General features: G+C 46.1%; 1 protein-coding gene across 6 annotated transcripts in view; it reads left to right on the plus strand.

Moving 5' to 3' along the window:
* Positions 1–24511, plus strand: part of LOC125628606 (uncharacterized) — a 175796-nt gene that overhangs the window by 39665 nt on the left and 111620 nt on the right. For 2 of the 6 annotated variants that reach the window (XM_075123902.1, XM_075123901.1), the window contains exons 3-6: positions 6976–7058; positions 9713–9839; positions 12491–12604; positions 12965–13003. The exons of 3 other annotated variants lie outside the window; for them this stretch is intronic. In XM_075123902.1, coding sequence (XP_074980003.1) covers positions 6993–7058; positions 9713–9839; positions 12491–12604; positions 12965–13003 — 346 coding nt within the window. In that variant the 5' untranslated portion in view covers positions 6976–6992. Of the gene's footprint in view, positions 1–4033; positions 4134–6975; positions 7059–9712; positions 9840–12490; positions 12605–12964; positions 13004–24511 lie in introns of those variants that run through there. One more of the 6 variants, XM_075123898.1, reaches the window with a different exon arrangement.

The raw sequence follows: 24511 nt of genomic DNA on the forward strand, positions 1-24511 counted from the left end.
CAAGACTGATCTCTGAGGAACTCCACTAGTAACCTCCCTCCAGCCTGACAACTCACCGTTCACCATGACCTCTTGTAATCTCCCCTGTAACCAATTCCTTATCGACCTTTCAGTTCTCATATTATTCTCCAATTTAACGAATAGTTTCCCATGTGGAACTGTATCAGATACCTTAATGACATCCAGATAGATTAGAGCTACTGCATTTCCTTTGTCCAAAAAATTAGGTTTCTCACAGAAGGAGATCAGGTTGCTCTGGCAGGATCTACCTTTTGTAACACCATGTTTTATTTATTTATAGAGCTGAAGGCTGGAAGGAACTGTTAGCAATAGGCTGAGAGTGGCCATGTGGAGGTGGGGGAAGGGATGGCAGACCGTGCGGAGGTGGGAGGGGACGCGGTGTTGGATTTTGTTTTGTAGGAGTCCATGTCCCTGCTCCCTGTGGCCGTGGTGCCTTCCGTACCAAAGCAGCATGTCAGCGGAGCAGACGTACACACCATAGCTCCATCTGGAACACGCGGCGTTCACTGCCAGACGGGATGGGCGATTTTTCAGGGGCCCAGCTTGATATGCCTGGCTGGGGTGGATTCAGTTGGACGGGGGTCTGGGGCTCTGATAGTTTGGGATGTTCCTTTTTGCATAGTCAGTTTTTTCCCTTTATTGTTTTCCCCCTGCCTGTGCCTGAGGCCACTCTCTTCTTAACTTGCTTTTGTTATTTCAGTTCCAGTTTTTAAATGAGATCTAATAATTGCAAAGCTGAATGAAAGATAAACCAAACAGAACCATTTGAATTTTGGCACATACCTGGTAGAACTACACCTCATGAGGGTACGCTGTAATTACTTGGTTACCTATAGCATTTTCTGGTGGGGTGGATGAAGCAATGTCAAAGAGCCAAAGTGCTTTTTAGGCCAGGGCTTGCAGACTTTCAGGAGTGGGGAGTTGGATAGTATTTACTGATCTCAAAATAAAAGGTTAAGATGGCTGGTTCATAATATCCGATGAAATCTTCCAAACTATTATAGAAATAGACCCTAATGCTATTAAAACAACATGGTATTAATACTGATTCAAAACCGAAATTAAAATAACGAGATAAACGCATGAGAACTGAACTGACACCTAACTTCCATGTCTTAATGCCTGAACTTTTGACATTCACTCACACCATCTTTTTTTTTAAAGCTATGCACCGCACACAGTCAAGTTAATGAAGGAAAGCACACCAATTATTGACTGCTTTGTGTTGCATTAGCAACTGATTAAGCACCTAATTAAAACTGTACCACTGTAAGTGGAAACGCCTCAACAGAGCTTCGCTCCAATGTGTTTAAATCTGAATGAAAAGTTTCTAAATTAAATACATGGCAGGATAGTAAACAGGGGGAAAATACACAGAAGTGCCTCTACCCAGTCCTGTTGACTCCTTGTCCCAACCCCCAATGAGTTCTGGCCTCTTGGTCAACTGAGCTCCCAGTCCCACATCAGCTGTGCCCTCTCCTAGCCTAACCCGTTTCTACTGCAGTTCTTCATCCCCCTCGTCCAGGCAGGGGGTTGGCGCTGCAGCCCCTTAGACACCTGCATCAGTCACTGTCTCGCATGCTGGGGCTATTTAGATTTCAGGGAACAATTTATCAGCGTTACTGTCTCTGGGAGGTGGGAGAGAGGAGAGACTGAGATGGAGTTTGCTCCCCACACTCTGTAAGTCTCCATGTTACCTCATCCTCCACCCTCCCCCATGTGTCTCTGCTCATGTGTGAGAGTGTCACCTTCTGATCATAATGCCACTGGCCTCAGCAGAGCTCCCAGACAGGAGCTACATCACGATGGGGTTACGCTACTGAGAGTAAAATACATCACAGGGAGGATGTAATTATCCTCAAAGCAAGCATTTCACTTCCTAGACTGTAAAGTACTTCATTACTTAAAAGTACACTTGAAAGGATTGGATTTTTATGAATAAATTGCAGTAAATGTTGACTTCACTGTTCAGGTAAAATATAGAAATGCTTCTGGAGAAAGTCAAGTTTGATTTACGGATATTTACACTGTATGTTTTGCATGTGACATTGACAATTTGTGTTTGAACAGTTACAAAGATTTGGCTTTTTAAATCTCAACATTTACTGTAATTAAATAATTGTTGTCTGACTACCCCCATAACTTCCCACAGATCTGAACATTGAAATTGTAAACATTGAAAAAAGGGCTTAAAAATAACTATCGATATCATCTATTGAAATTAAAAAAAGAAATAGACAAAATGAATTTTGCCAAACCCACTTAACAGCAATCGCAATACGCTAGGGTTGGAAATTCACAGTTAAGGCACCCAACCTTAATTCTGCCATGTAGGTCCCATGGCAGATGGCTCTGGCAGCATCAAGTGGGTCCACCACTTCTGATGAGCTATAAATATCAAAGGGACTCAGCTACTGATCCTGCAGTGAGTTTCTGCCCCTCCCTACTTTCTATAGCAGTACTTGTAAGAACAGGCCAGGGAAACATGTTAATACTTTGAACCAAAATCCGGAAGCTGCTGAGTATGCACAAGTTAAAATGAAACCAAGGCTCCGTTTCTTCAAGGACCTGGCCCCTAGTGCAAAATAATAGACACTCCCCAGAAATTTGAAATGGCCACTTCATAAGTGATAGAATCTTTTTTATCTCTTGACTTGTGGGAATTACCAATAAAAGAAAGAACCCAGTGAAGGTGATACCATGAGGGAAAGAGCTCATGTGTCTTTACAAATTGGTATAATGTAATCTGGAAATTTATACAGGAAAATGCTTTATTCGTAGCCCTATGGCGATTGCCTGTACCCTGTAGGGACCTTAATTCTGCCCAATCCCAGCTGCTTCTGTCCCGCTCCATACCCCCAAATCTCTTCATCCCTCCAACTATCAGCTGCCAGTTTTCCCTCCTGCTACCCCTTCCTCACTGGCAGAGAAACTCTAAGCTCTATCCCCTTCTCTTGGCCTCTGAAAGTTGCCTTGCCCAGGGCTTTGCAGCCTGTGTGAAAGCTCATAACTGGTCAAGTGAAACTCAGTGAAGGCCAGAGCCCCGAATGCTGCCAGCCCTCTCTTTGGGGCTGGAGATGCTCCACAGACTGTTCCCTTCCCAGGGTGGACCCCTTCTGAGTAGAGAAGGTCTCTCCTGTTAACTCCTGCTCCAGTCCTGGCATTGCAGGTGTGGAGGGACTGGGCCAGTCCAGACTAAAGCAGCAGTTTAACCCCTTCTGTGCCAGTGTGGGGTTTATATAGCCTTTCACAGGCACCCAGGCCCAGGGAATGGCCCCCTATCAGCCCCATGGTGGGGTGACCAACTGGCAGCATTGCCTTTGAGGGTGCTGCTCAGCTAATGGGAGGTCAAGAGCACAACAAGAGTCTTTTGTCTTTTTCAACATCCCATAATGTTGATCTTAAATACAAAAAAGAAGCTTACAAGAAGTGGAAGATTGGACAAATGACTAGGAATGAGTATAAAAATATTGCTCGGGCATGCAGGAGTGAAATCAGGAAGGCCAAATCACACCTGGAGTTGCAGCTAGCAAGAAATGTTAAGAGTAACAAGAAGGGTTTCTTCAGGTATGTTGGCAACAAGAAGAAAGTCAAGGAAAGTATGGGCCCCTTACTGAATGAGGGAGGCAACCTAGTGACAGAGGATGTGGAAAAAGCTAATGTACTCAATGCTTTTTTTGCCTCTGTCTTCACAAACAAGGTCAGCTCCCAGACTACTGCACTGGGCAGCACAGCATGGGGAGGAGGTGACCAGACCTCTGTGGAAAAAGAAGTAGTTCAGGACTATTTAGAAAAGCTGGACGTGCACAAGTCCGTTGGGCCGGATGTGTTGCATCCGAGAGTGCTAAAGGAGTTGGCGGATGTGATTGCAGAGCCATTGGCCATTATCTTTGAAAACTCATGGTGATTGGGGGAGGTCCCGGACGACTGGAAAAAGGCTAATGTAGTGCCCATCTTTAAAAAAGGGAAGAAGGAGGATCCTGGGAACTACAGGCCAGTCAGCCTCACCTCAGTCCCTGGAAAAATCATGGAGCAGGTCCTCAAGGAATCAATTCTGAAGCACTTAGAGGAGAGGAAAGTAATCCGGAACAGTCAGCATGGATTCACCATGGGCAAGTCATGTCTGACTAATTGCCTTCTGTGACGAGATAACTGGCTTTGTGGATGAAGGGGAAGCAGTGGACGTGTTGTTCCTTGACTTTAGCAAAGCTTTTGACATGGTCTCCCACAGTGTTCTTGACAGCAAGTTAAAGAAGTGTGGGCTGGATGAATGGACTATAAGGTGGATAGAAAGCTGGCTAGATTGTCTGGCTCAACGGGTAGTGATCAATGGCTCCATGTCTAGTTGGCAGCCGGTATCAAGTGGAATGCCCCAAGGGTCGGTCCTGGGGCCGGTTTTGTTCAATATCTTCATAAATGATCTGGAGGATGGTGTGGATTGCACCCTCAGCAAGTTTGCAGATGACACTAAACTGGGAGGAGAGGTAAATACGCTGGAGGGCAGGGATAGGATACAGAGAGACCTAGACAAATTGGAGGATTGAGCCAAAAGAAATCTGATGAAGTTCAACAAGGACAAGTGTAGAGTCCTGCACTTAGGACGGAAGAATCCCATGCACCGCTACAGACTAGGGACCGAATGGCTCGGCAGCAGTTCTGCAGAAAAGGACCTAGGGGTTACAGTGGACAAGAAGCTGGACATGAGTCAACAGTGTGCCCTTGTTGCCAAGAAGGCCAATGGCATTTTGGGATGTATAAGTAGGGGCACAGCGAGCAGATTGAGGGACGTGATCGTTCCCCTCTATTCAACACTGTTGAGGCCTCATCTGGAGTACTGTGTCCAGTTTTGGGCCCCACACGACAAGAAGGATGTGGAAAAATTGGAAAGAGTCCAGCGGAGGGCAACAAAAATGATGAGGGGACTGGAACACGTGACTTATGAGGAGAGGCTGAGGGAACTGGGGATGTTTAGTCTACGGAAGAGAAGAATGAGGGGGGATTTGATAGCTGCTTTCAACTCCCTGAAAGGGGGTTCCAAAAAGAGGATGGCTCTAGACTGTTCTCAGTGGTATCAGATGACAGAACAAGGAGTAATGGTTTCAAGTTGCAGCAGGGGAGATTTAGGTTGGATATTAGGAAAAACTTTTTCACTAGGAGGGTGGTGAAACACTGGAATGCGTTACCTAGGGAGGTGGTGGAATCTCCTTCCTTAGAAGTTTTTAAGGTCAGGCGTGACAAAGCCCTGGTTGGGATGATTTAATTGGGGATTGGTCCTGCTTTGAGCAGGGGGTTGGACTAGATGAGCTCCTGAGGTCCCTTCCAACCCTGATATTCTATGATAATAGTCTATCTGGTGTTGATGGACCTTTCCTGCCAGGCAGGATGTAATTCATTCTGTTGCCAAACAGCCCTTCACCTAGGTAAAGTCTCTCTCCTGTCTGGTGATTTACAGAGCCACAGAGGCTCGAAGTGCAGCTAGTCAGATATTAATCCAGGTAGCAACTCACAAGCATTCAATAAAGTCTAAACACTAAACACATTCTTATAATTCTCATACCTGTTTTAACAATACTAACACAGGTGAGCCAGACAGATTCCAGCTCTGCATTTGTCCATGCTCATTTAAGACATGGGGGCTTTTGCAAGAGCTAAAACCTCATCTGCCATTGTCACAGGCAGAATGGGCAGGGATGGTGTCTCTAGCCTCTGTTTGCCAGAAGCTGGGAATGGGTGACAGGGGATGGACACTTGATGATTCCCTGTTCTGTTCATTCCCTCTGAAGCACCTGGCATTGGCCACTGAGCTAGATGGACCATTGTTCTGACGCAGTGGGCTGTTCTTATGTTCACAGTCTCTATCCGAAGTATCTACTCATTTGGACTCACTGGGGAACCACAGAAAGAAACAAAGTGTGCTGAGGCAAGAAGGCCCAGTCTCAGAGCCCCTGGGGTCACGCTTGCCAAAAGCTAAAACTAGGCCCATCCCATGAAAGGGGGCACTCCCAGGAGAGACTGTATAAAGGCTGGAGCATCAAACAACTTTGTAAACTTGAGACAGCTGCCTTGGGGACAATGACGGGAAGAATCCCCCAAAGGGACTCCTTTGATTCTGCTGTTCTCTGGCCTTTGGTTCATAGAACTGGAAGGGACCTTGAGAGGTCCCTCTAGTCCAGTCCCCTGCACTCAAGGCAGGACTAAATATTATCTAGACCATCCCTGACAGGTGTTTGTCCAGCCTGCTCTTAAAAATCTCCAATGATGGCGATTCCACAACCTCCCTCGGCAACTTATTCCAGTGCTTAACCACGCTGATAGTTAGGAAGTTTTTCCTAATGTCCAACCTAAGCCATCCTTGCTGCAGTTTAAGCCCATTGCTTAATTATTACTTCTTGTGTCTTGCTTACAGTACTCCTCGTAATACATCCAAGAATGATATTTGCTTTTTTTTGCAACAGTGTTACACTGTTAACTTATATTTAGCTTGTGATCCATTTTGACCCCCCCAGATCCCTTTCTGCAGCACTCCTTTCTAGGCAGTTGTTTCCCATTTTGTATCTGTGCAACTGATTGTTCCTTCCTAAGTGGAGTACTTTGCATTTGTCCTTATTGAATTTCATCCTATTTATGTCAGACCATTTCTCCAGTTTGTCCAGATCATTTTGAATTTTAATCCTATCCTCCAAAGCACTTGCAGCTCCTCCCAGCTTGGTATTCTCTGCAAACTGGATAAGTGTAACAGAGAGTCTCTGATACTGGGAGGGTTTCACCATGTCTCAGGGTTACATCCTGGTGGGAGGGAGCTAGGCCAGTACTGGAATAAGGTCACTCTGTGCTTCACAGTGTGGCAGAACCTAGAATGTCCATTAGCAGGGAAAAATCCTGGGGGGAATTGTCTTGTGGAATGGACAAAAGCCCCACCTGAATTATCTCACGTTGCCCTTCTCGCCCTGGCAGGCTACAGAATAACGTCCATGTTTCGCTCCAGATCATCCCATCCTCCTAGGGGGAAGGAAATGGCTGCAATGGAGCTGGCTCAGGTAAGCAATTATCAGGGAGCTGGTGGTGGGCTCCGCTTTGAGGGAGCGGAGCAGTACAGGCAAAAGAGGGTGGGAGCTGCTAGAGATGGTGGGAGGCAGGAAATATCTAGCGTGGGGAAAGGGAGGGGACAGGTTGTGACGTACCTGCTGAGAGTTGTGTAATCTAGGGTGTGATGAGTTGTCACCCCGGGATGCAGTCTGGGGGGCTTCTGGGAACCGCTGTGCCCTCTAACCCTCAAGCTGGGCTGGCCCTTCTCACACTGCATTCTGGAGATTCAGCCAGCCTCTCCAGGCCCTCTTATCCCAACATGACAGCAGATGGCGCCATGCATCCAACTAAGCTACCTGAGTGCTTTACCTAAGCCACTCAAGGACAGATAGAAGACATCAGCCAATTTCCCAGCTCCCCAACCTTGCACACCTGCTGTAGTATAAATCCAGAATTATACCGTCTTATAGTGCACAGGGATCTCTATAATGTAAGCTCATTAATATAGTTTGCCTTTCCCTCAATATGGGGTAGATATGCACAACAAGCTTGTGCTAACCAAGCTGAGATTTTCCCCAGACACTTCACTCAAAATACACTGGTTAAGATAAAGCATAAAACAAGTTTATTAACTACAGAAAGATAGATTTTAAGTGATAGCAAACAGATCAAAGCAGATTACTTAGCAAATAACCAAAAACTCAGACTAAGTCTAACATACCAGATGGATAGAATTTGAATTAGGAATTTCTCACCCTGACTAATGATAGAAGCAGTCCACCAAGTTTCCATACGCAAGCTAGAAATCCCTTTGAACTGGGGGAAGTGCTGGTCCTAGGGTAGTCTTTGTTCCTCAGGTGTTTCCAGTAGTTCTCTTGTGTGGGGAATGAGGCTAAGAGATGATGTCACACCGCACCTTATGTAGCTTTTCCATATGGCAGGACCCCTTTGTTCCAAACTCAGTTCCCAGTCCAGTTAGTGGAAAAATACACGTACCAAAATGGAGTCCAGTGTCATGTGGTCTGGTCACATTCCCTGCTGAGTCATAGTAGCCATAACTCATAGACTGGCTGAAACATTCACAGGAGGGCTAAACTCTTCCACGGTCCATTGTCTTTGTTGATGATCCATCAGCACTGTCTGGCTTCGTCACTGTTGTACCTGAAAGGCTAGTTGTGGGTGTTACCCCGAGTAAGCACATTTAAAATACAAATACATAGTCAGTGTCCATAACTTCAGATACAAACATGATCCATGCACACAAATAGGATAATCATATTCAGCAAATCATAACTTTTCCAATGACACCGCACATGATGCATCTTGCACAAAATACATCATAATTATGTCCTAATCATTTTATAATCATACCACTATGCTGAAAGTGGGGTGTAGTGTCAGATAGGGCCTGATTTCAAAGCACTGGAGTTGGGAATGGAACTTTCCCTCTTTGTGGAACAGGAAATAACCCTCCAGCCAGAGCTGGGAAAACTTCCCAGACTCCCAGTGCTGGAGCCTGAATCTACCGACAGTTCATTAGTTCCTGCCCCTCCCCCCCAAATCTTTGTGGCAACTGCAGACTTTATCAGTGATGATTTTATATTCTCTTCCAGGTCATTAATAAGAATGTTAAATAGCACAGAGCCAAGAACCAATCCTTGTGGGAACCCCCTAGGAAGAAATCCACTCGACCATGGTTCCCCATTTACAATCACAGTTTTTAATCTATTTAATGTATGCTGTGTTTCCATATTCTCTGCTCCATTAACTTGCCCAGTATCGATGTCAGACTAACACTCTTGTAATTAGCTGGGTCATCTCTTTTACATGTTTTAAATATTGGCAGAGCATTAACTTTATTCTAGTCTTCTGGAATTTTCCCAGTGTTCCAAGTCCTAATTAAAATCAGCATTAACAGTCCACCACGCCCCTCCACCAGGTCTTTTAATACTCTTGGATACAAGTTATCTGGACCTGCTGATTTAAACACGTCTAACTGTAATACCTGCTGTTTACCTTCCTCATGAGTTATTGTTGGAATGGAACGACTGTCATCGTCAAGATCTTATGATATGAGTACCTCATCTGTTTTTCTCCAAATCCAGGAGAGAAATATTTATTGAACACTTTTACCTCTTCTGCATTATTTTTGATAATTCTACCATTTCCATCTAGTAATTTACCACTACCATTGTTAGGGATTAATTTTGTACTTAATATACTTTTAAAATTTTCCTTCTTATTTTCATTAATTGGTCATTGTTTTCTGATAGCTTCCCTTACCAATTTTCTACAGTTCTGACCTTGTAACTTTTATTCTTTACTATTGACTTCCCCTTTCTTCCATATATTTTATTGGGAGAGTGTTGGGATTCCTACCAGGGAGCCACCAGCAGGGTCCAGAGACAGCACCATCTCCTATATCAAGCTCTGGTTAGTAGGTATGTGATAAATGTGAAGACCCTGCCTCCATCTGTCAGCTGGGAGACACAAAGTTTCTCTCTTTCTACCCTCTTATGCCTCCTGGGTGCTCTAAGCAAGGTGCGGTGGGGCTCTGTTAACATGTGCCTCCCGGAGCTTCCATTTACCGGGTGCTGCTGTTCTGTGAATAGTGGGGCTGTGACTGGGGCAGCAGGTACTGAGTGTTGGACTCTTTCTCTTTCAGGGGCCGGTGACTTTTGAAGAGGTGGCTGTGTATTTCACCAGGGAAGAGTGGGCTCTGCTGGACCCTGTTCAGAGAGCCCTCTACTGGGATGTCATGCAGGAGAACTATGAGACGGTGGTCTTGCTGGGTAAGGAGTCTTGTCCCCTCGGTTATTAGAAGCTGTGGGGTCTCTAAAGAACCTGAGTAGTAATAACTTTATACCTTTATTCATCATACAAGTTTTGACATGTTTCCTTGGTCCCCTTTTTTTTGCCTGATCTCCCACCCACTAGAATAATTTTTGGACATGTGCCTTTTTGGTGTCAGCATTCATTTTAAAAGTGCATATAATGTATCCTTATTGGCTACATTGATAACTGTAGCTTTCATGCCTTTTCCTCATTTTAAGAGGAAAATATGCCGCCTGTAGAATTCTAAATTAGGTAAATAGGTGTATGGCTCATGCATGGCTTGTGTGACAGTCTGACGAGCTCCTCTTTTGATAGGCGAACGTATAATGTTGCCATTCAGGACCCCATGGGTGAAGGGATAACAGAGCCGTAGGAGTGGACGAGAAGGGAGGAGTAGATAATTCTGGGGTGCCAGGACATGGGGAGGGTGTGTGCAGGGTTAGAGCTAAGAAGCAGCAGGGAGGGATGAGGTAGTGAGAGACGAGGAGAGAATCAAGAAGCTGCCAAGGTACCGTGAGGTGGCTGAGAGTAATCGGAAGAAGGGGAGGGGAGTGTGGAGGAAGGGCATGCGGGAATTGAGGTGGGAGGGAGGAGAGGTATGCAGATGTAGAGCTGTGGGGGATCCCAGACCTTTAACCCTGAATCCCCACCCAAGCCTTGTTGCTTTAGAGCTTACACTCCAGTTTTATTTCTGTTCAGTTTCACTTCATTAAAAATTTTTCCAGCCAAATATTATTTTAACTCTTGCCCTCCCTCTCCGACTCATTACCCCCCTCCCCATGTCTGTGCACAGCGACCCTGGCCACCGATCCCCAGTCCTTGCTGCATTCCTCCCTCCCATGGCAGGGCCGCTACCCAGGCACAAATGGGCACTTTGTTGATGATGTCACAGGTGGTAGTGTAGCCTGTACCATTTTTACAGCTGTAAGATTACGTATTCTGAAGCCCTTCACATCAGTCGGGCTTATCTCTATACACTGATAGAGTCTGTTCCCCGGTGTTCCGTTCCCAGCTCTGATACCGCAGAGCCTTGCCTGTGTCCCTGTTCCCATTCCCCCCCCTTAACAAACATTTGACATTGGTGAGGCCTCATCTGGAGTACTGTGTCCAGTTCTGGGCCCACACGACAAGAAGGATGTGGAAAAATTGGAAAGTATCCAGCGGAGTCGAAAAAAAATGATTAGGGGCCTGGAACACATGACTTATGAGGAGAGGCTGAGGGAACTGGGATTGTTTAGTCTACGGAAGAGAAGTGTGAGGGGGGATTAGATAGCAGCCTTCAACTACCTGAAGAGGTGTTCCAAAGGGGAAGGAGCTCAGCTGTTCTCAGTGGTAGCAGGTGACAGGACAAGGAGTAATGGTCTCAAGTTGCAGTGGGGGAGGTTTAGGTTGGATATTAGGAAACACTGTTTTACTAGGAGGGTTGTGAAGCACTGGAATGGGTTCCCTAGCTAGGTGGTGGAATCTCCTTCCTTAGAGGTTTTTAAGGTCAGGCTTGACAAAGCCCTGGCTGGGATGATTTAGTTGGGGTTGGTCCTGCTTTGAGCAGGGGGTTGGACTAGATGACCTCCTGAGGTCCCTTTCAACCCTGATCTTCTATGATTCATAGAATCTATGATCCCAATTTCTCTTCCCTCTCCTGTTTGACTCTGTTTATACAGTAATATTCTCAGCTATACCTTAAGCAATCATTGTACTGAAATTTAACTAACCAATCCTAACATATCATAACATAATTCTGTAACCAATTATATCCCACTACTCTAATTAACTTACACCTAGCAAAATTAATTATACAGCAGACAGAAACAATTAGAGAACCAGACTAATTAACAATGTAAAAGTGGTGGCCATAAAGATAAAACAATACAGAAATGAAGGTTTCACAACCACAACCATTGACAAGTGATTTCTTGCCAGACAGGATGCTCTTAAATTAAGTTTTCTTTAACCACCTTAAGATCTGTTTCTTTATCTGGTGGCGATGGGCACTATCCAGACATAATCGTCTTCCTAACATCCCAATACCACCTTATGTCAGTGTGACTAGTTTGGGATGTGAGGATATGACCCTATGCTTCCCAGCTTATGGCTGCCCCTGCTGCTTAGCCAAAGGCCTTAGCTTAAGAACAAGGCCTCAGACTATCCTAGTGAGAGAAGGCCCATAAACAGGCGGACTGTGATTTTGATTCTTTGTTTTTATACCCCTGTAAGTAGCTAAGTGATAAAAATACACCTACATTCTTGAAGTGTAGGCTTTACAGGCAGGCCTCAATATCTGTCTTCTAACAGTGGGTTCTATCCCTTCCCCCAATCTGTGCCTGTCTTGTCTATTTAGCTTGTAAATTCCTCAGGGCATGTGCCATCTACTTTTCTCTGTTTGTTCTTTGCCTAGCACAATGGGGACCTATTGTTAGTTGGTCCTTAGGCACTAAGGTAATGAATATGATTTATAATAATAATAACTCTCCTGCTACTTTGAGCCAAGAAAGCTGGCCTTGGGATGTTACTGTTTAAAAATGATCTGGGATTAAAATCATGGAATATTTTTTGTGACAAGTATTCCACAAATTCCACTGACTTCCTTTGTTTTCTTTGCATGGAGTAGGGTTTCCAGTTTCCAAACCTGATGTGATATTCCAGATGGAACGAGGGGAAGAGCCATGGGTTCCAGACCTCCAGGGCTCTGAGAAAGAAGTGCTCCTGAGAGCTGCCTGCACAGGTGAGGAATTGGTAAAGCCAACTCAAAAACTGTTTGGGAGCGCAGGAAACATTTGGGATGCCATAGAAAGACCTTGTGAGCTCTCCAAGTTCAGGATTGTTCCCTGCAGAATGGAATCATTCTGGCAGATGTCCCTCATGGCTTCTCTCCTATTCTGACTGACAACTGGCAGCAGGTCCCTCTCCGATCTCGCTTTCCCATGAGTGTTCTGGTGAGATGGGGACCAAAACTGATCCCTTCCTCTGTGGAAGGGTTTGGGGAAAATCAAGCTCCTTAGAGGTTTGATCTCCTGCACATATTTTGGTTTGTTGGCTCTTTTTTCCATTCCTCTCTCTGAGATTTCCTTTCTTTCCGGTGCAGGGAGTGACCTATGTCTGGATTCTCTCTGTCTCCCATCAGGTGATGGGAAGGTGACCGAGAATGAAGAGGAGAAACCCCAACAGGAAGATGCTGAGCAAGTAGAACCCCATGGGATGTTATCAGGAAGATCCAAAGGGAATGTTTCCGGGAGTTGTGCGCTCTCAGAAAAAGCAAAAGCCTGTGAGACTCAGCAGAGGCCAGAGGAAAACTTCAGTAGCCACTCAGCCCTTATTACATGTGAGAGAATCAACTTGGAAGAGACACGCTACACATGCCATGAGTGTGGGAAAAGCTTCAGTCGGAGCTCAGACCTTCTCACACACTGGAGAAACCACACAGGAGAGAAACTCTACACATCCTCTGAGTGCGGGAAAAGCTTTAGTGGGCACTCAGCCCTTATCACACATCGTAGAATCCACACAGGAGAGACGCCCTACATGTGTTCTGAGTGCGGGAAAAGCTTCAGTCACAGCTCACACCTCATCACACATGAGCGAATCCACACAAGAAAGACGCCCTTCACGTGCTCTGAGTGTGGGAAAAGCTTCAATCGCAGCTCACACCTTATCACACATCGTAGAATCCACACAGGAGAGAAACCCTACACATGCTCTGAGTGCGGGAAAAGCTTCAATCACAGCTCTACCCTGAGCACACATAGGAGAATCCACACAGGTGAAAAGCCTTATGGATGCTCTGAGTGTGGGAAATGCTTCATTCGTAGTTCAGCTCTCATCTCACATCAGCGAATCCACACAGGAGAGAGGCCCTACACCTGCTCTGAGTGCGGGAAAAGCTTTAATCACAGCTCTACCCTGAGCACACATAGGAGAATCCACACAGGTGAAAAGCCTTATGGATGCTCTGAGTGTGGGAAATGCTTCATTCGTCGTTCAGCTCTCATCTCACATCAGAGAATCCACACAGGAGAGATGCCCTACACATGCGCTGAGTGCGGGGAAAAGCTTCATTCGGAGCTCCAGCCTTATTAGACCTGAGAAAACCCACATGAGAGAGAACTGTAATAAATGCTTTGATTAGGGCTGGGCAAAGATTTTTGCACCATCTTCACTGTGGTCTCTCAGCTCCACCAGATGAGTTGCCAGCTTCTGCCTTTTGCCACTCACTTTCTTTGGGGTCAGTCTTGTGATCTTTTCTATCAACTCCTTTCCTTTTGAGTTGTAGGTATGTGTGTCCCTCCAGCCAGGAATGTTTATCAGCTCCAGGTGCGGGAGAGAGGTTTGATCCAACAAGATACACTGAAGCAAAAACTACCTGTGTCTTACATCCACTAGGACTGTCCATGGTGTTGGCTGCTCAAGTTAGTGATCTTAGTATAAAAAGACAATTACAGTTGTAGAGCAGGTGCAGTGGTTGTCATTAGCTTTCCCCTTGACCTGACCTAAACTCTATCACTTTTCCTAGTCTAAACAAACCATGAGCATCACAGTTATACTGTTCCCTCATTTCAAAGCAATTGTTAGACATCAAGCTTCTCCTTCGGGAACAAATGGTTTCATTCCCAGTTGCTCTGTTGTTGCATCAGGTTGTGCTGGAGAGCAGATATTTTTACGACCATTTTCCTCACTTAAAATATATTGAACTATAACAAAGAGCAGGAACAGGGCAGGGATAGGGAAAATGTCATTTCATGCTCTGTAACAACAAAATGAGCTGGGAAGAGGATTCCTTAGTAAATGACTTGTAACTAAGCAAACTACCCATGCATTGCGCTCCCAAAGCAGTTGTGGCCCAGGCCCTGCAGGAGGTCACTTTTGAAGATCTCTCCTTCGTAATCAGGTGCATGTTGCCTATTATTTGGAAAATGCAATCCCTATCCAGGTAGAGATAGGAAAAATGGAAGTGACATTCCTAATCAGCTCACCTCGGGAGATTATACCTCACCATCGCTCCTGATATGTTGTGTGGTTGGTGAAGTATTCTATGCCAGAGAAGTGTAAAATTGTTCCTAGTAAGGTCAAAGATTTGACAAATACTCAGGTAGAAATTGCCGGTACTGGTGGTTGATTTTCGCCCTAGAGATGGACGCTATGGTGACCTGTGTCCCATGGAAACTATTTTTAGAACTCTGCTCCCTGGTTCAGTGGCACTGATCACACTCTGAAACGATGCCATGATTACATTGGGCACAACTGTCTTTTACCATTTGAATCCAAAGTTTCATGAAGCAGAGAGAGACTCAGAAGATTAGGGGTGGAAGAGACCTCAAGAGGTCATCTAGTCCAACCCCCGCTCAAAGCAGGACCAGCACCAACTAACTAATCCCAGCCAGGGATCTGTCAAGCTGGGCCTTAAAAACCTCTAAGGAAGGAGATTCCGCCACCTCGCTAGGTAACCCATTCCAGTGCTTCACCACCCTCCTAATGAAATTGTGTTTCCTAATATCCAACCTAGACCTCCCCCACTGCAACTTGAGAACATTGCTCCTTGTTCTGTCATTTGCCACCACTGAGAACAGCTGAGCTCCTTCCTCTTTGGAACCCCTCTTCAGGTAGTTGAAGGCTGCTATCAAATCCCCCCTCATTCTTCTCTTCTGCAGACTAAATAATCCCAGTTCCCTCAGCCTCTCCTCATAAGTCATGTGCTCCAGCCCCCTGATCATTTTCGTTGCCCTTTGCTGGACTCTCGCTGTCCAATTTGTCCACATCCTTTCTGTAATGGGGGACCCAAAACTGGACGCAGTACTACAGGTCTGGCCTCACCAATACCAAATAGAGGGGAATAATCACTTCCCTTGATCTGCTGGCAATGCTCCTACTAATGCAGCCCAATATGCCCTTAGCCTTCTTGGTAACAAGGGCACACTGCTGACTCATATCCAGCTTCTCATCCACTATAATCCCCAGGTCCTTTTCTGCAGAACTGCTGCCGAGCCATTCGGTCCCTAGTCTGTAGTGGTGCATGGGATTCTTCCTTCCTAAGTGCAGGATTCTGCACTTGTCCTTGTTGAACCTCATCAGATTTCTTTTGGCCCAATCTTCTAATTTGTCTAGGTCACTCTGGACCCTATCCTTACCCTCCAGGGTATCTGCCTCTCCCCCCAGCTCAGTGTCATCCGCAAACTTGCTGAGGGTGTAATCTATCCCATCATCCAGATCATTAATAACGATGTTGAACAAAACCGGCTCCAGGACCTACCCCTGGGGCATTCTGCTTGATACTGGCTGCCAACTAGACATTGAGACATTAATCACTACCCATTGAGCCTGACAATCTCGCCAGCTTTCTATCCACCTTATAGTCCATTCATCCAATCCATACTTTTTTAACTTGCTGGCAAGAATAATGTGGGAGACCATATCAAAAGCTTTGCTAAATTCAAGATATCGCACATCAATCGCTTTCCCGAATATCTACAGAGCCAGTTATCTTGTCATAGAAGGCAATCAGGTTGGTCAGGCATGACCTTCCCTTGGTGAATCCATGTTGACTGTTCCTGATCACCTTCCTCTTCTCTAAGTGCTTCCAAATGGTTTCCTTGAGGACCTGCTCCATGATTTTTCCAGGGACTGAGGTGAGGCTGACCGGTCTGTAGTTCCCTGGGTTCTCACCCTTCCCTTCTTTAAAGATGGGCACTGTATTTGCCAATTATCCGGGACCTCTCCTGATTGCCATGAGTTTTCAAAGATAATGGCCAATGGCTCTGCAATCACATCAGCCAATTCCCTCAGCATCCTCAGATGCATTAGATCTGGACCTGTCGACTTGTGCATGTCCAACTTTTCTAAATAGTCCTTAACCTGTTCTTGCACCACTGAGGGCTGGTCACCTCCTCCCCATACAGTGTTGCCCTGGACAGCAGTGTGGGAACTGACTTTGTCTGTGAAGACCGAGACAAAAAAAAACCATTGAGTAGTTCAGCTTTTTCCACATCCTCTGTCACTAGGTTGCCTCCCCCGTTCATTAAGGGTCCCGCACTTTCCCTGACCTTTTTCTTGTTGCTAACATAGCTGTAGAAACCCTTCTTGCTACCCTTCACATCTTTTGCTAGCTGCATATCTAGTTGTGTTTTGACCTTCCTGATTACACCCCTGCATGCTCGAGCAATATTTTTATACTCCCTGGTCATTTGTCCAGTCTTCCACTTCTTGTAAGCTTCTTTTTTGTGTTTAAGATCAGCAAGGATTTCACTGTTAAGCCAAGCTGGTCACCTCCCATATTTGCTATTCTTTCTGCACAATGGGATGGTTTGTTTCTGTGTCCTTAATAAAGCTTCTCTAAAATATAGCCAGCTTTCTTGGACACCTTTTCCCCTCATCTTAGCCTCTCAGGGGATCCTGCCCATCAGTTCCCTAAGGGAGTCAAAGTCTGTTTTTCTGAAGTCCAGGATCCATATTTTGCTACTCTCCTTTCTTCCTTTTGTGAGGATCCTGAACTCAACCATCTCATGGTCACTGCTGTCCAGGTTACCACGCACTTCTACTTCCCCTACCAATTCTTCCCTGTTTGTGAGCAGCATGTCAATAGGAGAACGGTCCCTGGTTGGTTCCTCCAGCACTTGCACCAGGAAGTTGTCCCCAACACTCTCCAAAAACTGCCTGGATTGTCTGTGCACCGCTGTATTATTCTCCTAGCAGATGTCGGGGTGATTGAAGTCCCCCATGAGAACCAGGGCCTGTGATCTGTGAAACTTCTGTTAGTTGTCCAAATAAAGCCTCATCTACCTCATGACAGCGTGCCAGTCATGTGAACTGCCCCACCAAGTCTATTACAATCACATCATATTTCTTTGACAGTGCCAGGTCTTCCAAATCTTCCTGCTTGTTTCCCAGACTTCTTGCGTTGGTTTACATGCATCTAAGATAACTAACCAATTGCCCTGCTTTCTCAGTATGAATCAGGAGGCCCCCTCTGTTGCATCCTCCTCCTTGTGTTTCCTCCCGGTATCCCACTTCCCCACTTATCTCAGGGCTTTGGTTACTGTCCCCTGGCAAACCTAGTTTAAAGCCCTCCTCACTAGGTTAACAACCCTGTCTGTGAAGATGTTCTTCCTTCCCTTCGTTAGGTGGATCCCATCTCTTCCTAGCAATCCTTCTTCCCGGAACAACATGCCATGGCTGAGGAATCCAAAGCCCTCTATCCAACACCACCTGCGTAACCACGCATTTACCTCCACGATTCGACAGTTCCTACCTGGGCCTTTTCCTTCAACAGGGAGGATGGAGAAGAACATGACTTGCACCTCAAACTCCTTTATCCTTCTTCCCAGAGCCACTGGGTGTGGTAGTGACCCACTCAAGGCCATTTTTGGCAGTATCGTTGGTAACCAGTGGAGAAGTAGGAAGGCCTAGCGGTCCGAGGGCTTGATCAGTCTCAGCAGACGCTCTGTCCCATCCTGAATTCTAGCTCAAGGCAAGCAGCACACTTGGATGGTAATTATTTCTATTTAAAATGGAATTTATTCTGATAAATTTTAAAATAAATCTTCCCTGAAGAGGAAAATTACTTGAGACAAGATGTGTAGCCTTTTACCCAGTTAGAGCGTAACAGCCACAGAGTTCTCGAGGTCTCTTGTTCGCAAAGCAAAGATGTCACATTAGGCAGGAGATGTCAGAATCTACAATGGTGGTAGACGTGTGATGGGAGCTTTTCCGGGTTGGTTTTTTAATGTAATTTTTGTTTTGTTTTTGCAGCTAGTTATTTTTATAGGGCCTGAGGCCCCTTTTCCTTCCAGCTGTTTAACTCTCAGTCCTGGCTCTGGAAACCTCCTCAGAACTGGCTTTGTGTTTCTTTCATGTTTGATATCTTTGGGGTTCACACATCCACACTAGGTGCGGTTCACAGCAACAGATACTCTGAGAAACCTGCTGGGTGAAGCAGGCCTTTTCCAAACTGACATTGGCCCAAAGTCTGCCTCAATTCAGCTGGATTGGGATATGTCTGTATCAAAGGAGTGGTTCACTCCTGATTTGCCCAGAGACCTCAGGGGAGGTGTGGTAAGATAGAATGAGTGGGAATCAACAACAATATTGTTAAAGGTAAGGGTGACAGACCTTCAGCTTGCAGGTCAGGAAGCCTGTTCTGTTCATTCCCTCTGATGCATCTGGCACTGGTCACTCTCAGGCAGCATGCTGGGCTAGATGGAGGACTGTGGCTTTCCTCATCCGAAATCTCTGCAGCCACTTCTCGTCATCCCAGATGTGCATGACGATGTGATCTCACCCCTCAGTGCTTGTTTCCCAAGCCCAAAAGTGGCATTCCACGGTGGCCAGCACCTCTGTGAACGCCACAAGCAATCTCGTGTCGTAGCCACTACGGGTGGCGAGATCACTGTCGACCTCCTCTGCCTTTGTAGTTTAAGGAATAACTCCACTGCCATGTGTGACATGTAGCATATTGGTCAACAGTGCGGGATCCATTCCTACAGCATGGAGAGGCAGAGTGTGCAGTACACCAACCTTTGAAAGATGGCGCCAAATGTGGACGGAAGCACAGGGATTGCTGGGACATGAAGCAATGCATCACAGGGCATTGGGACAGGACCCCGGATGCCCCGTGACCCACTCTGCCTTCTCACAACTCTTAGCGGCAGAAAAGGAAGCGATGCTCAGTGCAATAGCTGCCCAGAGTGCACCGCTCTGAACACCTCTGCAAGTGCCACAAGTGTGAACATGCTATTGTGCAGGCAGCTGACAGTGTGAACACACAATAGCAGTTTCCCTTCAGTGCTCTTTGAGCAGCACTGTAACTCCCAGCTCTGTAAGTCTGCCCGTGTAGACGTAGCCTCAGAGAGACTGATTGCCAGGATCCCAGCACTGATCCCCTCTGGGGAATGAATCACAACGTCGACAGGCTATGCAGCCTTCACTCGTCTCCCTGTACCTGAACAGCCTGCTAGCCCCACGTGCTGGAACATCTATTGCATTACCTGGTTCCTAAACTGCCGCTACGGTTCCTACTCCAGGTGAATCCAAAGACCGAGAGGTGCAGAGATCCAGCCCCTTATAACCTTAGAAACATTTTGTTCCTTTTTCTATTTTTTGTCTGTTTCTTTTTATGAACGTGGAGACCTCCCAGCCCTTCTGTTAGATTGGGGTGTAACAGAATGTGAGCGTGTGAACACCTCTGAAATCTGCAAAGGGAAGATACTAGGAAGAATAGTTCCCAAAATCTTCATAGCCTTAAAACTCTGCCCTATGAAATGACTGAATGCGTGCTCCTCACCTATGGAAGCATTGCAAGGAATTGAGCTGTCTGATATGCATTGTTCAGCGAGAGCTGTTTGAACTTCTTTTACTAATGTCTCTCTACGGTCTGTATGTGTTTTGGGGTGAGAGGGCGAGTTGAAGTATTAGCTACACAATAGTGAAAACTAATTAGCTTTGAGGTTGTAGGCAAAATATAAGCAATAATTTGGTTTTGGTATTGAAATATTCAGCTGGTTAAATCTGGGTTGCATTGCCTGGGTAAAAATCTCTGATTGGGGTTTTGGCATCACTAAATATGCACCTGCCTTCTTGGGTTGCTCTTTTAGGATTTATAAGGGTTGATTTTCTGCTGTATTAATCTGATGGTTTGAGTAAATTGATGACTTGATTCCAATGCAATATCCTCGTTAACTCATTGATTTACTGATTTGACCTGAACTTTATCACTACATTGTTTATAGTCATAGCAGTTCACAAATTTATCTTATCTGCTCCTGGGATTCCTTGAAATACTCTTATCACTTCATCATTTAGCTTTGTTATTGTGCAGATGCATATCATTCTGCTATTTCATTTCTATTTTACCAACAAGTACTCTTTGAAAATATGCAGCTATAAGTACTTGCTAGTTTTAGCAATGACATCTGTGTTTCTAGCATTGCACTTGCGATGTTTTTTACTGAGATTTCTAATTTGGAATTTTTAATTCTAACTTCTTCTTCTTAGAGCAGAAGTTTATTCTGCTGGATCATCTGACTTCCAGCCTGACTGAATTTCTGGGCTGGTCTCAAAATGTTTTTTTTATTCAATCCACCAATGGTGATTGCCTTTTGCAACTGCTTTGTTGCCTCTCAGTGCAGCCCTTAGTGTTTTTCCACTGGCCATTGCTTGTGTGTAGAACTGGATTCACACGTCTTCCATAAAGGCAGTATATCTCTCATGTAACATCCGTCTACAAGGCAAAAATCTATTGTCACTTTTGCTGAACGTTAGAACGGCTGCAATGGGTCAGACGAATACTCCGTCTAGTACAGGACCGTGTCCTCGGGCAGGGGCCAGCAGCAGGTGCTTCTGAGGGAATGAACACAAGAGGCAATCACTGTGTGAACCGCCCTGGCAGTCGAGAGGTTTAGGGACACCCAGAGCATGGGGATGCATCCCTGATTCTCTCGGCTCATAGCTGATGCACCTATCCTGAGGAACTGATCTAATTCTTTGTTGAACCCCTTTATAGTTTTGGCCTTCAAAAAATAATGAACACACATTTACAACCCCAAGAGGGTTTGACAACCACAAGAATTCTAGGTTTCAGAGGAACAGCCGTGTTAGTCTGTATTCGCAAAAAGAAAAGGAGTACTTGTGGCACCTTAGAGACTAACCAATTTATTTGAGCATGAGCTTTCGTGAGCTACAGCTCACTTCATCAGATGTTTACCGTGGAAACTGCAGCAGACTTTATATACACACAGAGAATATGAAACAATACCTCCTCCCACCCCACTGTCCTGCTGGTAATAGCTTATCTAAAGTGATCAACAGGTGGGCCATTTCCAGCACAAATCCAGGTTTTGTAAAGAGTTGTCACTTTGGATGGGCTAGCACCAGCAGGAGAGTGAATTTGTGTGGGGGGGTGGAGGGTGAGAAAACCTGGATTTGTGCTGGAAATGGCCCACCTGTTGATCACTTTAGATAAGCTATTACCAGCAGGACAGTGGGGTGGGAGGAGGTATTGTTTCATATTCTCTGTGTGTATATAAAGTCTGCTGCAGTTTCCACGGTAAACATCTGATGAAGTGAGCTGTAGCTCACGAAAGCTCATGCTCAAATAAATTGGTTAGTCTCTAAGGTGCCACAAGTACTCCTTTTCTTTTTACAAGAATTCTAAAAACCTGAATTATACACCCTGAGGTCAAGAAATGGTAATTAAGACATGATATTTTGTTCTTAGGTGTCTCTTTGATCCTGAGCCTTTCGGGTGCCGTATGGCCACTTCCACAAAAGCTGGAGCTAAACACCTGAATGAAACTTGGTCTCCCCTCATCCTTTTCCTGTTACCTTTCCCAAACCTTTCATAGACCGAAGGCCATATCTACACTACAAGCCTATATTAACTCAAGTTATGTCAGCATAGACTCGCTGCAGTTACTGTGTGACTTGTGTGACTTACTGGTGCTATTGTAATAAATAAAATAGAACTGTCATGGTGATAAATTACACCACCATACAAGTATATTGAAGGCGAACCCTAAGGAAATTAAGAATTTAAATTATCCCCCACATGTCCCGCTTCCCACTATAATGAATCCAACCCACAGGTCACTTGGGCAGAAGTAACAATGTCAGGATCCTCCATTGTGAGCACAGTAAATGAAGCTGCAAAATAAATGATGTTTGAATGACCTCACTCTATTTTTTACGCTCCTGTATTAAGAGGCAGTTGATACAGATGTACACCAGGCAGGGTCGTTTGGCAACAGTAGGCTTTATGCGTCCATCCCCCACCACTATTAAGTTTTAGCAAATTAGGACAAGTCATCAAATAAGAACAACCCTAGGGATCAATAATGGCTACTGGTAACAATTTGCTACCTCTGTACCAGAAGATGGGAAAGGCGAGAAGTACCAAATTAGGACAAGTTAGAGCAACCGAAGGTATCAGTAGCTGCTACTGGTAGCAAATTACATCAGATGGCAGTTTTTACAATCTCTTACATATGAGTAACTGCTACAGGTAGCAAATTCCTACAAGTAGCAGTTTCTCACACTACACCACCACAGCTCCGCTCCCCGGCTTTTCTTCGGCTCCTGCCCTCTCCTTAGCTCAGCCCACTCTGTCCCTGGTAGTTCCAGTTCACATGTAGGATGGGACCGCCTGGCCTGGTGACTCCTGTCAGTCAGGCAAGCTTGGAGCTTTGGCCTCTCCCCATTGCCCCTGGGGACTGTCAGTCCCATTGACCCTTCCCCTTTCTTTTGGTACTGGGAACTAGCCAACCAAAAAACCCCACTAAGTTTTAGTAAGGAGCCAACAATCCCCTTCTACAAGCCAGCCCTGTGAGGGTCACAGATGTCCAGAGAAAACAGCACAAGCTGGTTCCATGGTGTAATGGTCAGCACTCAGGACTCTGAATCCTGCAATCCGAATTCAAATCTCAGTGGGACCTTGTCTTTGCTTGCGAGTCTTTTCCCTCCTGCTGGGTGACTCATGCCCACTGGAGCCAGGTTTTCAGTTGGGATGGCCGCAGTGGGTTGGGCCTCTAGAACTTGCTGCCCTGGCTACCGATGCCTGCAATCCTGCGGTTTGACCTGATGGTTGGGATTCTCGCTGCTTCACCTGATGCCCACAAGGTTGGCCCTTGTGCTTGCTGCCACACTTTTCCTCTTGCCCACATGGACAGGAGTGCCAGGGCCAGGCTTCATAGTCAGGGCTAGGCAGGAGGGAGGAAGGGTCCCAGGCTGGCACCCAGCGCACCTCTCCTCTGGGCACCTAGAGCACAGGTGTCTGGTGCTGGCAGCTCCAAGGGAAGGCTTAAAAGCCACAGAGCAACCCAGGGTGAGGCAAGAGGAGGGGCGGACCATGCCTATGCCTGGCCAGCAGACAGCCACAAAGACACCCGGCCAGCCTGCTCCCTGCCATGCCAAACACCCACCCAAAGGGCAGCATGTGGGGTGGCTGCTGATGCTCTGTGGCCAACATCAGAAGACAGTAGGAAAGCAGGGCCAGCCGCACTGGTGGGGCCTGTGGCCGTTCCCAGTCAAGGTGCTCACTTTTGCAGTGGGGCAGGAGATTTTTCCCCAGCTGGCGAGAAGCAGAGAAACACCCAGCCTCTCCAAGCACTTCTTTAGAAAAGGCAGACGCTGTGTTTCCCGGGTCATCTACTAAGGGAGGCAGAGACACTCTGGGCACAAGAAGTTGAGTTCCCAGCGAGATGTGAGACTTAGTTCTATGGACGCAGGTGCAGGATTTGGCAGGGAGGCTTAAGCATGGGGGATTGGGGTGCAGCGGGTGGACCGGCTGTCTAGGTGTGGAGATTTAGTGGCACTGAGGGACAGGAGGTGTACGGGGAGGTTTTGGCAAAGCAGTAAAGTGCCTGAAACCACTATGGCTTGTTGCTAAAAGCAGCCAAGTCAGCAGGCTGTAAATTGGTCATTCAGCAGTCTCGGCTTGACCAAGGCAGGAGGGCAGGGAGTTTTGGGTGCCACAGAAAGGGCAGCTTGACCCCGCGTCCTTCCTGATAAGAATTGTTTGTTGCTGATGCATCTTAGAAGAGCAGGATGTGCCCCAGGAATGTCTACTGGGGCCTCAAGGCTGCAAACTCTGGAAGAACCCACACCTGGTTAATCGATAATCAGAAGGAACCTCTTGCTTGACCATTGAAAC

This window comes from Caretta caretta, chromosome 28, assembly GCF_965140235.1.
Source record: "Caretta caretta isolate rCarCar2 chromosome 28, rCarCar1.hap1, whole genome shotgun sequence".
Classification (NCBI taxonomy): domain Eukaryota; kingdom Metazoa; phylum Chordata; order Testudines; family Cheloniidae; genus Caretta; species Caretta caretta.